The sequence below is a fragment of the Larimichthys crocea genome, chromosome XXI (assembly GCF_000972845.2).
Source record: "Larimichthys crocea isolate SSNF chromosome XXI, L_crocea_2.0, whole genome shotgun sequence".
Classification (NCBI taxonomy): domain Eukaryota; kingdom Metazoa; phylum Chordata; class Actinopteri; family Sciaenidae; genus Larimichthys; species Larimichthys crocea.
The window spans coordinates 11136290-11154662 of NC_040031.1; the positions used below are offsets into that span (position 1 = coordinate 11136290).

The window sequence follows — 18373 nt, forward strand, 5'->3', positions numbered from 1 at the left end:
AAATGACATGAGACTGGCACTTGCCAAGGTGAAGCCACGCATATCTGAACTGGTCTCTCAAAGGCAACAGCAGAAGTCACACTGAGGTAAGTTGTTGTGAGTTCATGCACTGTGTTGGTTTTGTTATTTGAACAAGGTGATGTTAATGCACGGTTCATTTTGTGCACCAGTAAAAAAAAAAATCATATTTTATTTTTTACTAAAGAAGGGTTCGGTGAATGAGCATATGAAACTGGTGGGGTTCGGTACCTCCAACAAGGTTAAGAACCACTGATATAACATATTAAACATGACATATTTCCTTATTATTATTATTAATAGGCGACGTGTGGTTATGGATAAGGATTTTGCAAACCAGTGTCCAGTTAAAGATAAATGTGCATGGTCACATGTGATGTTTACATGTGTGATTTCTGATTTAATGACAGCACCCAGCTCTTCCACGCATCTTGCCCAGGGAAGGTCACTCGTGGATTAGGCTCCTTGCACCTCTGACCTGCAGCTCTATCAACACTAAGCTGCTGAGACCAAATCCACCAGCAGCAACCGGTTTGTCACATGACTCTCTCCCTCTCCTTGTGTGTGTGTGTGTCTTTTATTTCCGCGTTCACCGAAGCTGGAGCCGGGAGCTGAATGAGTCTTCACGGCCGCCTGCGTGTCCGTCTTTTGCACGCCGCCAAACTGCGTCTCCGTGCGGGGATTTGTCGGGCGAGTCACGCAGATCGCATCGCCTGAACCGCACCGCACCGCGCCGCCTTTTGCAGGACCATGCTCACGCGTGTGAAATCGGCGGTGGCCAATTTTATGGGAGGCATGATGGCTGGTGGCTCCAACGGAGACCATCCGGGAGGCTCGGATCTGCCGCTGAAATTCCCGTACAGCAGACCGGAGTTCCTGGGGCTGTCGCCGGATGAGATCGAGTGCTCGGCGGATCACATTGCGAGACCGATCCTCATCCTGAAGGAGACCAAGCGGCTGCCGTGGTCCACCGGCTACGCAGAGTGAGTAAACCTGCGTCCATCTTTTCTTTGCACAGCTTAACACAGCAGCATCCTTTTTTTTATTTATTTTGCATGAAGAAAACAGGGGCGTAAACAAACACAAGCACCATCCTCTGCCTTTTGTTATTATTATTATTATTATGGATATTACATTCAAGGTGCAGCAGCTGGCCTCTCAGACATGCAGCCTACATTACAATATCACAGTTTTCCATTGGGAGGCCAAGACCAGAGGACGTAAACACACCTCCACCACACAGATAAGGTCGCTCTAATGCAATAATATAATGCATTTATGGTTATATAGGCAAGGCAAGTTTATTTGTATAGCACAATTCGTACACAAGGCAATTCATAGTGCTTTACAGAGGCAAGGAAAAACATTTGACATTAAGAAAAGCAATAGCAATAGAAATAAGGGGAATATAGGGATGTTTTGTTGGCTAAATAAGGTCAGTGTAAGCTCATTGGTGCAGGCTATCAATGCAAAACATGCAACCTGCACCCACTTTGCCTCTTTCAGTGTGTATAGTCTAGTATGAATATGAATATTTGTTTTTCCCATAAGGTCACATGGAGCAAACACTTGTAGGATAGCAGGTTTTTAAGAGTGTGTGCTTGTCAACACTTTTTAAAAGTCATCTTCTTTCCTCCACTTCCACTTGACATCTGAGACGAGCAATCTCAAACCCTAAGATCATCTGTTGTATTATTGATATCCACATCCACAATCCATTTGGCTCCCCCCTGCATCCCGTCCTGTCAAGGCTGTAATAAATCGGCTTGTGTTGTTGTTGTTGTTGTTTTTTAAAGGACATATTCTGAACAGCGTCTAGTACAGCCTGAAAGAAGAGTTACTTTGTGTCTGTAAACTGTGCCGACATGAGAAAATGTCGATCGATTAACGCCAACGCACAGGGCAGGGAAATGAGGAATTCATTTGCATGTTGTCTCAGGCGCTACACTACACAAAAGCAGTTCATTTCATAGAGTTTCCATCTACGTTTGGCAGGAACCGACTCCAAAAAAAAAAAGTGTTCATCTCATCGCCCTGGAGCGCAAAGTCACAATCACTTCTACTCATGTGAGCCCACATAAAGTAGTGAGGCCGTCTCATAACTATAGAGGTCACAGTTCAGTCCTCGAGGCCGTCCTGGCTGCACGGCAGTTTACTGTCCTGAATTCATAAATTCACAAAGCAGAGTTTCTGTTTTTCTTTCCCCTCCACATAAAGTCCTTCCCGTCATGCTGTTATGATCGAGCGCTTGTTTCTCCGAGCTTAATTGTTTAATCAATGACGTTAGACGTTCATCAGGAACCCTCCTCCTTTGCATCTAATGTTTCTGCTTCAGCCGCCATGCTGCGATTTCAACTGACCAGCTCAGTCCAGTCTCACTCCCTCAGGCAGTTGTTCTTTGTTTACAAGAAATAAACCGGACACTGTCACGTTTTAAACAGCAGCGAGCGAGATCAGGGCTCTAACTAACAATTATTTCAGTTCTGACTAATCTGTTAGTTCATTTTCCCTCTTGACAGATCAATCGTTTGAAATGAAAAACGTCAGAAAACCATGAAGAGCTCAAGCTGATACCTTCAAATTGCTTGTTTTTGTTTGACCACCAGCTCCTAAACCCAAAGATAAATCATTTGCTGTGACACGAAACAGAGAAATGCAGCAAATTTTCACATTTTTTGATGCTGGATCCAGAGAAAAGTTTGGCATTTTTGCTCGATTCAGTGCTAAAAAAATAGTTGTCGATTTACAGCTGCAACTGAAGACTATCAAATAATCTGTTGATCATTTTCTTGACAAATCAATTAGTTGTCTGGTCCAAGGTGACGTCGTCACGTCTTGTCTTCTTTTGTCCACAAACCAAAGATATTCAGTTTACTATCAGAGAATTTGAGAAACCAGAAAAAAATCACACTTGAGAAACTGAAATCAGACAATTTGGACATTTTTGTCTTTAAAAATGACTCCAAACAATCAATATCTAATCCAATAATCAGTTTTTTATTGTAACTGTATTGTTTGATTTATCTTCTATTGATCATCTGATTGGTTGACTGTCAGTATTAAAATAGATCTGCTCGGTCTCTGCTTCATACAGATTGTCGAAATCATTTGAAGTGCTTCCTCGTTTAAATCTGCCATGAAGAATTTTCAATCTTCAAAACGGAAAAAGAAAAGACGGCAATTTGCTTCTGTGAAGCCTTCACCCACTCATATGTAAAGTGGGTTGCATAATTTGATTAATTAGCATAATTATTGTTAGACTATCATAGAAACAATAGTGTGTGTTTTTTTCTTTTAGAAATATCAACATACTTTAACTGGAGGCATGATCTACAGTGCAGGATCCAGCTGGGCATCAGCCAGGACTGAGCCATGTCAACAGCTGGCTGACCAGCAGGCTTTGTTGTAGTGAAATCTCGCTGTCAGCGGAGAAAACCTGAGCCCGTCTAAGATGTGCTGTGCGCTCGGGAGGGTTCACCGGGTCAGAAACCATTGGCTCGCTCTGATGAAATGAAACGCCAGTGATATTCTCAGTGCATCTGAAGGCTTGGTGGTTAGTATTGTGAGGGGCTCTTAAGGCTAAAGATATGATGTTTTCAACATCCACAATGGATGTATATGCAGTATTTATGAGTGTATTTATGAGTGTCTATCAGCAATACAGAAGAGATGCTTTGATTTGCTTCTCTGAAGATCACATCGTCTGAAGAAATGTGTGTATACGGCCAGTTTTTTGTGGGAATCTCTGTAATAAAGGGAATTGAACAGAAGCAGCTCTTTCACTCTTTTCAAATCTGTGAACGGATCTCCAGCTACAGCTAGAAAGTCCATATTTATACACACAGCGTCATACGTCATCTTCAGAGATGAACAATAGACCCTTATTTGATACAGCAGTTCATTCATAGCCTTATCTACCTTTTCTCCTTGGGTGCTTCCTGCTCTGTCTCCGTCTGCTGAGACTTAAAAGTTGCTAATATTTAACAACTGTAGGGAAACCGGCAATTAAACAAAGCGTGACCTTGTGTTCTTTGCTAAAAGACAGTGCTCATAATCATAAAACAATGAGCAACATTACATCAGAGGGTGTGCTTTACTGTCAATATTTGCTTGACAGTGATGCGGTCAGGCCTGTAAGTGCCTTGCTGGTTCAATCTTGTAGTGACTAATATGGACAGATTCAGTTATTATGTCTGTGAGCTTTGCTTTCTATCACACAATCACACGTAGATTGTTTGAAAAACAAATAACTTTTTGCACTTTTTCATCCATGGCGTTTCATTTGGTCGGTTGAGACTGAAATATCTCGACTGTTAGTTAGGTTACCATGACATTTAGCACAGAAATCCCTGGTCCCCAGGGGATGAAGCCTAATGAGCCTGATCTTCTGACCTTTCTTTTAGTGCCATCATGAGATTGACATTTGTTTGTTTTGTTTTAGCATCATCAGATCAATTCAAATGTGGCTGATACTGTGTGAGTGCAAAACCAACACCTTTAGTACTAATGTTAACATGTTAACACACTAAACTAAGATGGTGAACATTGTAAATAAACAAATATTGACGCCTCACAACAGCCAAAGTGTGACGTTGTTAGTGGATATGGCGTTCCACTGCCGTTGCACGGTATTTTAATCTTCACACATCTTCTCTAATCAGCCGTCTTGATGATGTGAACGCTTGGAAGTTGTTGTTGTTGTGGGAATCGTATCACGTTAATGCAGCAGCCCAAGCAGCCAAGCTGATAGCGTGGCTGTAAACTCTTGTTTATATTTTAGATGCAGAGTTTTAACAAAATTGATTTGGTTCTTTTTTTATTTTTAATGAATCTCTGGGATGGGCTGGAGTTAAGCCAGTTTTGGTAAACCTTACAACATTTTAAATGATGTTGACATTGTGCCAGTATGTCAGTATTTCATGATCGTATCATGGAATCTATGAGTTTTCATACATCCCCGCTCTTCTGTACTCTCTTTCTCTTTTGTACCGCTGCCTTTCTATGAGTGGGCCTCTCGCAGCTTTTTCGGTGTTATCCTGGGTTATTGTGTCACTCCCCGTGGAGACGTGAAGAGCAGTTGGGCTTCATGAGGAGGTGTTTCTGATGTACTGTCTCTCAGCGGGTAACGCTGACTGTCAGGTCCGGTGAGCACGATCATGTGAATGGATGGATCAGTGAGTTTCGCTCGCACTCTTTTCCTCCTGCACACGTCTCAGTTCTCTGTTAGGGAGCAGTTCTGGGTGTGGATGGTGTTGCACGTCGCTCAGTGGGAGGAAAATTGCTCCTGCTGTCACCTTCAGTCCAGTTTATGCAGGTGTGCTCGCTCCAGGAAGTCTTTTCAGATGTGGAGGGGTTGACCTTGCTGTGACCGTTCCCAAAACCATAAATGCCAACTTATATAATCTGTATCATTATCACAGCTAACATACCTTGTATTTATATTTGTGGTACAGTCAGTATTTATAATAAGTACAAGCTTACATCAGCACCATCGGGTCTCTGTAAACATTGTGTACTTTAAGTAATCAAACACTTCACCCCATTAAACTTTAAATGTCTCTCGCTCTTGGTCCCTTTCTCTTAATTGTTTACATGCAGTCAAATGAGAAAGTGATTATCTAATCAAATAATTAATTTGTAAATAAATGGAGTGCCAGTTATCATTAGTTACCGTAGTTACATGATTACATAAGCTGATGTAGCTTGAGTCAGATTCTGTCAGCGTCACTCTTGTCTTTGCCTAACCTCTCATAACTTCTGCTCCACATCATTTCTTGACCTTTTGTCTTTTTCCATCGACATCCGACGTAGTTTGGGCTGCTTGGCTCTAGCCGAGGGCGAGGATGTAGCTTCAGTTTGGAATAAAGTGGGGTCCGACTTATTGAGAACAAATCAAGGTTGACAGTTGGCATGAAATATAGTAGCAGTGGGATGGATCAGCAAATTCTTTAGCAAAAGTAACTCTCAGAGCCACTTCATCAGTCAGAGAGATCAAATTTTGAGCTCTTCCACCCACTCACCATTCACTCACTCAGTCACTCGACTAACGAAGTACCAACAAACCTCATATACCCCTCCAACCTCAGCAGCAGTCTGATCAATACTTAATCAATATGCGTGTCTGAAAGCTAATCGCGAGCACCAACGCAGCACTTTGTATGTTTTGTCTGCAGGTCAGGAGACCACACGCGTGTGTGGGAGGGAGTGTCTGTTAGTGGTAGGCGGATCAATCCAAATATCGATATCAAGTCGGTATCGGTATCAGATTGATACTAGCCTGCTGAGATCGATTCTTTACTTTAAGTCCCGCTCTTGTTTGCAATGCTGCGGTTTCGGCAAAAAGGAAACAGCCAGGTCGCCGGACTCGCCGCTCCTGTGTCAGCGCAGAGAAGGCACACTTTGCTCCCCCTCCACCCTCTTGTGTTTAGATGTTGTGCCGTCACAAAGCAAACAAACAAGCAAGTTGCTGGCTCAGGTTCATCAGCTATTTTCTAGAAGAAAAAAAAAACAAGTTGTAGGCAAGTTGTTTACATATTATTTAGATTTTCACCAGTTGTTGTTTTTGTTGTTGAATTTAATTTTTGTATTATAGTTTCTCAACAGTACTTGTTTGTTTTAATTTGTTTACTGGTTTGCGAGTACTTTTTATTTCAGATTTTTCTAAAAAAAAAAAAAATTGATAATAAAGCATTTTCTATTTAATTATAAACTTTGTCCTAATTCTGTCCTGGGTTTTAACTATTTAATAATAAAAAAAGGAAACATCACAAAAAACACTCAATCACACAGCAATTCAATCACACATCCACCTTATTTATTGAAAAGTATCGGTATCGGCGAGACTGGCCCGTACTTACTTGGATCGATACCAAAATGTGCAGTATCGCACACCATTGATATCTGTGCTTAGCTTGTGACTAGAAGGCTGTTAGGTTTAGAAAACAGGCAAGAAAGTGTCAGCTTCAGGTTGTTTAACAGTGTGAAGTGAGTGTTTGATGAAAGGACTTAAAGCATGCATGTTCAGTAAAGATTTCCTAGATGAAGAACCACAAAAATGCATACCATTAAATAAATATATCAACCTTCTATTTGTATGGTAGATTTATCCATAAAACCCATTTTTTCAGCCACTTCCTCTATTTTTTTTTTCCCCATTGTGAAGCAGCTAAATCATCTCCAGTCAGTGTCACACTCATGCGTGAGGAAGCACTCTTTACATACAAGAGCTCCCACTGCTCGATCACATGATGCCGCACGTGTTCTTGTGTTGTCTCTGCTACGTGAATGAGGCGCATCGCTCCGAGGCAGAGACAACATAATCCAGTTTCGGTTCAGTTCCAGCTCTCCTTAACGTGGCAGGCTCACCATTGAACACGGCATGTGATGCGCAACCGTAATCGCATCATAAAGGGATCATCTTTATCGTCATCTTCTTCAGTGAGGGAGTTTGTGGGAAATGAGATGTTGCAGCAGGAAGTTACAGCAACACAAAAAAGGATTGTATAAGTAGATGGCAGGCGGATACATACTCAAAAAGTGACCAGTAACAGGAGTAATATTCTGCATACAGAGAGATCTAACAAGCAGTATATAGATTAAAAGATGAATGTGGAAGATATATCAAAATAGACACTGTGTAGTAGTTCAGTAGCTCACCTGGAAAGCTATAATTACAGGTACTTATCTTTTGTAAGCAGTTCTTTGCCTGCAGGCTGTTTTTTTTGGCATCACTCGTATGTTTTTGGTTGTGCACATGTTCAGGATCCAGTGTTCAAAATGTAGCTGTAGGGCAGCAGCTACAATGATGATTTGCAATAGCAATTAATCTATTAGTTTTGCGAAATAAGTCAATTGTTCAGTTTATAAAATGCTAAAGATGGTGAAAAATCTCACAATGCTAGAGCTGAACTTTTGTGTGACCAACAACAGAAAAAAGCAACAAATCCACACATTGAAAAATTAAAAAAAAGACTTTTAATTGATCAACTAATCAATTCATTTTGGCACATGGGATATATATTGTCCCTAAAATGACCCGGTGGAGTGTTTTAGGTGTCAGTCAATAGAAACTAAATCCCAAAATAGATGTAGATTTACAGTTCTCACAGACGATTAAGGTCATGCCATTGTCTCAAATGTGAAGAAATAAAAGTGAGATAAGCGAATATGACAGGCCTGCTCTCGTGCCTCGGGCTGTGGGTGGCTTTCCCTCTCATATCAGAGACGGAAAGGCTCGAAAGCTCGTCTGTTGTTAATCTCGTCCAGGGCCAAACGAAACGTCACTCCCTGTAGTGTTTTGGTCTTAGACGTGCATGACGGTGCGTGAAGTTTGTGGCCTCAATTCCATCACGTGAAGTGACGGGAAGGAGTTAACAGGACACGCTGTTTGGTTTTACACATTTTAACCTAATAATTACATATCATATACTTACATTACTGTTGGCCTTTTTAACTTTTTATGGACTGATTTTAAAAGCTTGTGACATTTGTAGACACTAGAGTTGTGAACTGGCCATCAGCTGAAATGAACAGCTGCCTGGGAAGTTAGATCTAAAACACTTGGTACAAAGTAAATGTACTTCAACTACAAAAAGAAAAACTTGATTTTTGGATTTAAATCTTAGATATTTCTCTGAAATATTTGTAACTAAATAAGTAATAGTCACAATTAAAGTGAAAACAAGTCTGAATTTGCCGTAAACTAGTTAAACTTAACTCAGCTTTAATATTACATTTAGTCATATAGTGGACACATCTATCTGAAATACAAGTGAGCAACTGAACAAATGCCAGGTGTGGATGAAGCCCATGAGATGTGGTTGTTGCCCCAGAAAAATACGTGTGAAATAACTAGCATGTATTCTTATCGAACTTGTTTCCATCACGGAAGCTATGAAAGTTATTTTCCTTTTTTTTTATCAACCTGTAACAATACTGGAACTTCTGTCCTTCAAATAAAGAAACAAAACTTCACCTCCTCAGCCACTCACCTGGTTATTCCGTTAACGTAACCCGAGTCTTGAAGCCGCGGAGGCGGCAGGAGGGAAACGCAGGTGGAAGTAATCACGTTAACGAGGTGATTTCTCACCAGTACTGCAGCGCAGCAATTAATGACGTTATTAGTAACACCTGTGTTTGACAGGTCGAAATGTCTGCTGTTAAAGAAGAGGCCTGTTGAACTCGAGGTTTGGGTACGTGCTGTTTTATGAACCATTAAACCAGCGCGGAGGGAAGATCAGTGCAAAATATGTACATTTATTATGTTACACTCAGTGGTGATGAGGTGAGTAAAGTGTGGATAGGGATGGGGTTTCATGTGTTGATATTTTTTTATTTAATTGATTAAAAAATATCAGAAAGTGGGGCGGTCGGTAGCATAGTGGGTTAAGCGGCCGCCCCGTGTGTGGAGGCTATAGTCCTCGCTGCAGCTGGCCCTGGTTCGAATCCCGCATCGGACGGCTAATTTACTGCGTGTCATTCCCCCTCTCTCCGCCCCCTGCTTCCTGTCTATCTTCAGCTGTACTATCAATAAAGGCCAAAAAAATTTAGAAAAAATATCAGAAAGTGTTCAAATATTCAGCATTCTGTGTGGATTAATGATTAACCATTATTCAATAAAGTTATCTGTGATGATTTTGTTTGGATAGACTAGTCGATTATTGACTAATGTGTTCAGCACGAGTGCCGTGCCGTGCGTCACGCGTATGTCGCTGTGTCTATAAATCTTCTAGCTGTGTAATTTTGTAGGCAGATGAAGCGTTTTCCTTTATACCTGTCTTGTTGACACACCGCGGGGAGTGTGCTATATTTAAGTTTTAGGATAGGAAGTGGTGAATGACCCATTGTGTAAGACTCCAATTAAAATCAATCTTGGTGAGCCAAGGTCTGCCCAGTCAGCCGGCAGTGTTTTCTTAGCTGGAGACAGAGGATCCCTGCTCTGCATGTTCATCCCCATGACCACTTAGGATTATTTATATATGATCCTCCAAAGGAAAATAATCATGACTGCCTCTCATATCAACATGATATAATGTCTCATTATTTTCTGATTTTCACTTGAGATGTACGAGACATGCTATCTTTCTTACGAAATAATCAGAGACTGATGAGTAACGGAGTGAGTGAATGCCACAAAAAACATATTGATAAGATATATTTAATATTTTCCCCTGTGTGCCCCTTGATTATCTGACCTCTTGAGCTCTTAAGTTGCTATATGCACAGTTTTTAATGGGGCCACCACAGACCTAAGGTCTCCTACGGTGTGGCTAAATCAAGAATGCCTGGAGTATTGTTAAGCAGCGTGTGTTTGTCCATGACTACAGCAGCTTGCAGCAGCAGTGCACCATCTGCCAGGTGTTGTATAATGCAGTATTTATGTGTCTTTCTGTCCTCTGCCCTACATGCGTGGGCCTCAAATTGAAATGTGTATTTAAAGAGTGTGTATCTGCTGAATTGATCGTCTCACTTTCGATTTAAAAAAAAAAACTCGCATAGAAACTTGGAAAGGTTTTATCTTCCCTAAGAACATTTAGTGAATTGAAGGTCACAGCTTAAGTTGAAATTTAAAAAAGAAAGGCATCGAATCTTTTTAATTGTGTATCATCTTTTACCACTAATATTTGGAAAATTTGCTATCTTGGTTTGTGATTAATGCAGTTTAAAGTTTAATCCAAGACGCAGCTGTTGCTCGCCTGTTTTTGTCAGTGAAATGATGTGAGTGGAGATGACAACAGATGTTTTGGAAATAGTTCAGCCTTTGTTTTTTAGGGAGATTATATAATATTATTTGCTGTGTCAAGCTGTTATTTTCCATTACTTAGTGTTGACTTATTATTCCTGACACTTCATACTTATTATTTGCACAATTTATTTATATAGTCTCAGGTATTTACTTGTTGTAATTGTCTCTTTTCTTAAATGTGCTGTTAAACTGAAATCTAATGTTAGTCTCCTTTTGTTGTGTCCTCTCTCTGTCTCTGTTTAGGGTGATCAATGCAGGAAAGAGCACATTAAACGAGGACCAGGCCTGCTGTGAGGTGCTGGTGGTCAAAAGGAGACCTGCAGGAAGCTCCACGCCCAACCGGACCCCCACGAGTCGCAGGAGGTCTTCCCTGCCCAACGGAGAGGGTTTGGGTGTCCGGGAGTGTCCGGTCAGTCAAACTAATGTCTGGTTCCACGTGCATGCAGATACGTTTTATGACCATAGGAAGAGATGAGTTCAAACCTGAGAGAAAAATGAGATTATAGAAACTGCAGTAAGAGTTATTGCCGCCCTTGTCTTTATAATATCCTTTAGAAATAATCACATTCTGACAGGATGGACATGGTCATTTTCTCCTTTTTGTCTTCTTAGCTTCCTCCATCAACGCCCTCTTCAGTATTTTCACCTCTGTCATTATGTCCATAGAGGCTGCTGAGCCCAGCTCCGGTTCTGGCACGACACTGCTCCCTGTTTCACCATTCGCCAACGTTCCAGGCCTGGAAAAACCACCTCTTCCCGGTGGTCTAAAACACTCCCGTAACGCTCTGATCTCACAATGCGGGCAAGCCCAGCTAATAAACTGGGCTAGCATTACCTAACAGCAGCTGTAGATCGCAGCAGTTTACTTTACTGGCCATCACAACCTCTGTAGATCATTGAGAGTTGAGGCAGAAAACATTTTCTCTATTAAAATATGATAGGACTGTTATTTCACAGTAGAGACGTTACACAATTTTGGGCACAAATTGGAAGCATGTGCAGTATGTCATGTACAAAGAAAAGCTATACGTCATTATGAAATGTAATGTTTGTAGGGCAGTGTACCAAAGACGTGCAGTATATTGACACATTAAGTCAGTTACTGAATGGTGTCTCTGTCCTTTTTCTTTTTCTAGTAGGCTGGAAAAAACGATTGATGTCTGTGATTTCTGTATTTTCCTCCCTCTTTTCACCTCTAACCTTTTTTATCAAAAGCCCTTTTTGTGATTTTTAAATTTGTATCTATATGAAGTAATACCACTGCTAAAATTTCCTCTCAGCCCACCCGCACTTTACTCAGGCCCACCCAGAGCCTGCAGCAAACTCATGCAAGTATCTCATGACTCACTACTGCAGCGAAAACACTAGTGGTGTAGAGCCTTTCTAGTGCTGTTTGCTTGCTTCATAGGCTCGCGTTGTGGAAATCTGCCTGTGCTATATTTAGAAAAATCAGCTTCAGCTTTAGTGTTTGCAGAAATATGTGTTAGCACTGATCTACACTCCAGTGACCAGAAAAATGCAGCGTAAACCCCGGCCGGTGAAGAGGAAGTCAGCCTCTCTCTTTATCTTCACACGTGTCACGGCGCGATGAGATGTGTGCGACTCTGTGCTTTCATTACACGCGTCTTAATTACTGAGAATGGAGTTAAATTTGCATCTGACAGACTTTGAACGAGGGTGACCATTGGTTCCAGCAGGGCGGAAGATCATAGCGACACTGTGACTTTTCAAATTCAAAAGGTGGGCAGTGAATGAATCGGATCACAAGACGCTTTGTCTCGTCTTTTTAATCTATTATGTAGGAGGTGGCACTTTGTAGGTGAAGACAGAAGATAGTACAGACACACAGTGCATCGTGGTGAGTCCATTAAAACCGGCAGATTGAAGCATTGATCCCAGAGCATACATTAACGATAGAAAATGTCGTATGTCAGTAGAACAGAGCTTTCAGCCATTTAACTTCGGGCGACGTGTGAAGCGCTGACGTCTGCGTGAGTCAGCTGGGCCGTACATTCTTCCTGTTTGTGTCTCCATAGCAGCTATACTCGAGTACAATCCAGGTGGTAGTGAACGAGGGCTTCTCTTCTATTCGATCTGGTCACTGAGGCAGAGGTACATCAGTGGTTCTCTACCTTTCTTTGGCTTGTGATGCTTAACACAACATCAGCTGCAAGGTTTTCAGTTGCAAGCGGCTCCCGTCGCAGATTATTTTTGGAGGCTTCTAGAAGTAAAACTATCCGGTGTACAAGATAAGAGAGGAGTCACAAAAATACATAATTCGTATTGCAGAAATGTTTTTTTTAATTATTATTTTCTAAGAGCGATCTTAACAGGCCCCCCCTCAGGCTGGGAAGCACAGCAGTACATGCAAGGAGAAAGAAGGCTTTGGTTTACCAAACATTCACACTTTCAAGTCATCACCTACATAACTTCATAGTAGAATATGAAGCATCTTGTAATTTAAAATTCTCATAAAAACACAACTCTTGGAGTTATCATAAACCCTAATATTGGCAAACTTCACACACTGAGTTTTCTCCATAGAAAATGGATTTTCAGCCCCTAGTTGGTTGAACAGTGTGAATGCAAGGTCCGACAAAGCTCCTCTGCTTACATGCTACATCCTGCAGATGCAAATATTAATAGAATTGATGAAGGTGTCTGTGTTTGATTTGTGTCTGACTCTTATCTATATCCAGGACAGCTCTGAAGACCTGACCTTGCACTACTGGGCATTGTTCGATGGTCACGCTGGTTCTGGGGCAGCTGTGATGGCTTCCCGTCTTCTACATCACCACATCGCGCTGCACCTTCAGGAGGTGACTGAAATCCTCTGCACTCCCAACCTGCTGCCTCCCACATGTCTTGGGGAAGAGCCCGTTAATCATCACCTCACCCCGACATCCCAACGCGCCCTTACCAGGGCCGCCTCCCTCCGCGGTGCAGCAGGGGCTCCGGGTTCACCCAGCACCCCACCCACGCGCTTCTTCACCGAGAAGAAGGTTTCACATGAGAGCCTGGTGATCGGAGCTATCGAGAACGCTTTCAAAGACATGGTAAGTTTTCTGAAATCTGGAAATCTGAAAGTCGTGCAAAACACATTCCCAATCATCTCGTTGCACAAAGAAAAAGGACAATTCCACCTTTACACAGACTTCTTAAAGAAACTGTTTTTGTATTTGTGCTCCAAATCTGAGACTTTTTACTAGGGTTGCAAAATATCAGGAATTTTCAATGTTGGAAAGTTTCCATGGGAATTAATGGGAATAAACAGAAATAAACTGGCCCCACAGATGATTTCTAGAACCCTGGGTGGTCCCTACTTTAGAGCCCAAAGCTGTTGAAGCCACACATTTGAGCTTGTGGACTGCAGTGAAGTAAGTTTTGATGATGTTCTGGGGTGAATATATTCGCTGTATGGTATTATTATGTTTAACTTGCACATGGAAATGTATTCATACAGCAGATAGCCAGCTGATAAGTTAGGTGCTAAATAAGCTCTAGCATTGTTTCATTGACCATCTATCTCTTATTATTATTCTAGCGCCTGACAATTACCAGTTAATTCCCATGGAAAGTTTCCAATTTGGAATATTTACAAAATTCTTAGCTTAACTTCCCAGACCTTTTTACTGGAAATGTTCCACCCCTTTGCAACCTTATTATTTACTCAGGTCAATTTTTAATATTTTGGAAAGAGCTGCGGTTAAATTTAGAGATTTGGTGACACTTTTTCCACCCTAAATTTAAAAAAATATGTGCACTATTTTCTGAACTTATGTACAGTATGTTTTTAGTTTATTTTTTTGTACTGTCAGTCCTTCAGTTAGTGAGTCCCTATAATTCTTAGAGCATGCTGGACAACCCTCTGTCAGATCGGCCAGAGTTGGCCAGAGTCACCCTCCCACGTTTTATGTGTATTTGGAGAAAAAAAGGCTGGTCATTCCCTTTTTTCTTTCTGGCTGCTCACAATGAGGGAATTACTCAAAAAAGAAAGAAAGTCACAAAGCATATGCACTTTCTGTCAGCCCTGCTAAATGCAAGCCTCCAATCCAAATAACTGTCTACAGACTTTGTAATCTGCAGACTTTGATCACAACATTTCCAGACTTCTCTTAACACATAACAAGCTGCCAAATGTTTCTGCATCTGATACCGTTACTTAACATCTATTAAACTCTAATTACTCACCAAGTCAGCTGATATTGATTCACTCTAATTAGACGATCAAGCGAAATGTGCATTGGCCTCACGGTTTCCTGCTGTTGGCTTACAGAGATAGTATTCCTCATAGCACAAACAGCCTTATTTTATTACATATTTCAACTCTGTAAAAACTGTAAAGTGACACTACAAACAAATCTATACTTTGAGCATTAAAGCACATCTCTTCTAGGCTTCCTGTCCCTTTTCCCTCATGTAACTTAAACTAAAATAGATCAGATCGCCCATAGAAACCCATCAAACCACAATGATTCACCTCTCTGCTGCTCAGCTGTGTGCTCGCTATGTTCTGAACAGTGTTTAACCAAACACGATCATTGTCGTCTAACCAGCTGGGTGAACGCAGACACACACGTGTGCACTAGTACAGGAAGCACCTTTTCCAAATTGACAAAGTCAAGTCAGTCAGCAAACAGCCTCAGAGCCAGAAGAGTTGATGTACTTTTCCCTTCTGGTTGCTACAGGTCACACACACACACACACACACACACACACACACCAGCCATCTGGCCGTGCTGTAAGTGGATGTTGGAGACTTGACTCATTCAGAGGCCAAGAGATCAAAACCAGAGCCAATCAAAACAGTGTTGGGCTGCCTGACAGGCTTTGAGGGGGAAGAGGGCAAAAGTCACTGCCCTCGGTTTCAGCGTCAGTTCTGATCAACAGCCTGTGTTATGTTTGTCCTCTGCTGGCTCGTGAGAGAGTAAAGAACTTATGTACAGTTACATCGAGGGATCAAAGTCACCGTTTGTTCAGTTTTACTCGCTGTAATTCACGGTTCGCCATGTCGACGGTGTAATACCTGCTGCTAAACAAGCATCGAATGACTTTAATTAAAGGGAAACTTTGCCTGTTTTCAACCAGCTCATGTGGCTCGTTTATGCAAACAATGTTTACCGTGTTCAGTGTTCACCAGAGCTCCTCGCTCATTTGCCAGCAGGACTTGTGCCTCTCTTGATCTGACTGTCTGTGGATGTGGGCATACAAACAACAGTACAGTCTGTAGTTTGAAGTCCTAAAGTCAGTGACAGTGGGCTGAAGAGAGGCGGGGAGGGAAGGTGAACACTGGTTATCTGCATGTACTACTCACACTGAAATGACACGAAGCTGGTTGAATATTTTCCCCTTAAAGTATAGAGTACACAGTAAAATAGTTTGTTTTATTATCGATTCCCGCACTGATTATTTTCTTTTTTCACAAGTTCACAGAGGACCACTGTGACCTGATGTTTTCTTCTGTCTGACATTCACGTCACTTTCATGGAAAGACTGACATAACCAGAAAATGTTCACATTTAAAAACTAACCCCAAACCCTAGAAACATTTTTACTTTTTTTGCCATTTTAAAATCATGGAAATAACTGATTAAAAAATATCAGTAAATATGCTCTTCATATTACAGTGTCTGTGACTGAGAAAGGCCCCCCGGCTGTAGAAACAGGTTGTAACAGACACCTGAACCCTCCAGTGATGCTCCACGCAGTCCTGCATGGCTAACATTTGCGTTCTGGGTGAGATCAATCGAGGACGTTAAATTAAAATCACTTTATTGGCCAGGTGTGTGTGTACACACACGAGGAATTTGACTCCAGTTCAGCTGTACATACAGTTATGGACATAAGTACAGTTAAAAGACAAGGGAAACATAAACCTGTGCAGAAGATGATGAAATAAATATGGTTTCTAAACCGGTTTGTGTTACGTACATGAGGCAGAGATGCATAGATTTACAGGTTATGTTACTGACACTGTGTATCCGGTTTTAGCTGTTGGTCATTGACAACCTGTGGGAAGAAACTGTTCCTGTGTCTGTTTGTTTTTGCGTACAGTGTTCTGTCGTACCTTCCAGAGGGGAAGAAATCCAAACAGGTTGTGTCCGGGGTGGGAAGGATCTACAGAGATGCGTTTCTTTCCTAGATCCTGATAGATAATGCCGATCAATCTCAATTTAAAAAAAAGACAATTTCTCAGCCTGTCCTTGTGCTTCCACCTCTTAACCACTAGATGGTAGCGTGCATTAAACTATCTTTACCAAACCACATGGCAATTATAAAAATTCAAAAAAGTGCATTGTGTTTATAGCTTGGTGTGTGTGGGTGTAATTAATGCTTGCATGAAGATCAGTTAATGACTTGACAGGTCCATTGTGATGTTTTTGTTTAATGATAAGGTGATGCTGTTTTACACCGTCACGAGGATTGTGTTTTCAGTGACTTATTATAATAATAGAAGTACAATTAGACAGCTGTGTCACAATGATTTTTTTCTTTAATTGCATAGCAGGAATTTGCAGAAATCAATTTTTTTTAAACAGGATTCAGATCAATATACAATATTCAAATTCTGATCTACTTCTGTTGAGTTAGTTACATCTTCTGACTTTACAGCACAATGGTTTCTCTCTCTTCCGCTACCTCTGTTATCCTCTCGTCATCTTTTCCTCGTCAGAAACGTATCTGCTCACGACTCACGAGCAATCAGCAAACATCCATGTCTCGCTCTGCCTCTCTGGCTCTTTATCCAGCTCTGAATCTGCACTTTTTACCCCGCGTCCTCTCGCTTTTTCTTAAAGGGCACGTGCTCCAAAATCCACCATTTGAAACGTCGGAATCGATGTCACAACGTGTACCTCAAAAGCTCACAGCTACAAAACTGTCTCTTCAGATAGCGGAAGCACATACAATGTATTTGCCTTGGATTGTTGAGCGTTTCACTAATTGGTCTTCAAGGTTCTTGCCACATTTTTCTCTGGGCTCTAATTACAGCACCTACATTCCTCCACTGCTGTCAATTACCTGAATTTCGCTAATAATTTTTGTGAAATTAGATGCAGTCTTCTACAAGTGGAACACCTTTCCACTTTCCACACACACACATACAAAAAAAAACATCACTTCTACTTTTGCTGAGTAACAACCCAAAAGTCGATTGTACCAAAATCTTATTTTTTTTAATGAAGCTCATCCTTTAAGAAAATGGGAAGTGTCAGAGAATCTTGGGAACGGGGTTGTTATCGCGCTAAATCTTTGTCTCCGAGTTCACCCGAGCTTCCGTATCTTATCGAAGGGATCCGCCTTTTACTTCTCCCGACACGACTCACTGCGTGAGCGGCTGCTGAAGCCTGATAATCACTCAGGGATGTGTAAACCTCAAAAACAACGTATGGCGTCAGAGACAAAGACTTATCAGCCAAAGGGGTGAGAGAAATCACAGGCCTCAGTATAAGACATTTCTTTGTGGCCTCTGTTCCTTCTACTCTGTATATATGGAAAAAAAAGATAGCCTGACTAGTCTATGAGGCTCATTTATTATATCATTTGTACAATCTGTACAAAAAGTGTAAAAACAGAGTCTTATCATCAGCGTGAGGTTGCACAGGCAAACAG

General features: G+C 41.4%; 1 protein-coding gene across 1 annotated transcript in view; it reads left to right on the forward strand.

The window, feature by feature from the left end:
- The first annotated feature begins 460 nt into the window (after positions 1 to 460).
- Positions 461 to 18373, forward strand: part of ppm1h (protein phosphatase, Mg2+/Mn2+ dependent, 1H) — a 32898-nt gene continuing 14985 nt past the window's right edge. The window contains exons 1-3 of the mRNA XM_010733438.3: positions 461 to 1001; positions 11006 to 11171; positions 13462 to 13818. Coding sequence (XP_010731740.1) covers positions 769 to 1001; positions 11006 to 11171; positions 13462 to 13818 — 756 coding nt within the window. The 5' untranslated portion in view covers positions 461 to 768. The remainder of the gene's footprint in view (positions 1002 to 11005; positions 11172 to 13461; positions 13819 to 18373) is intronic.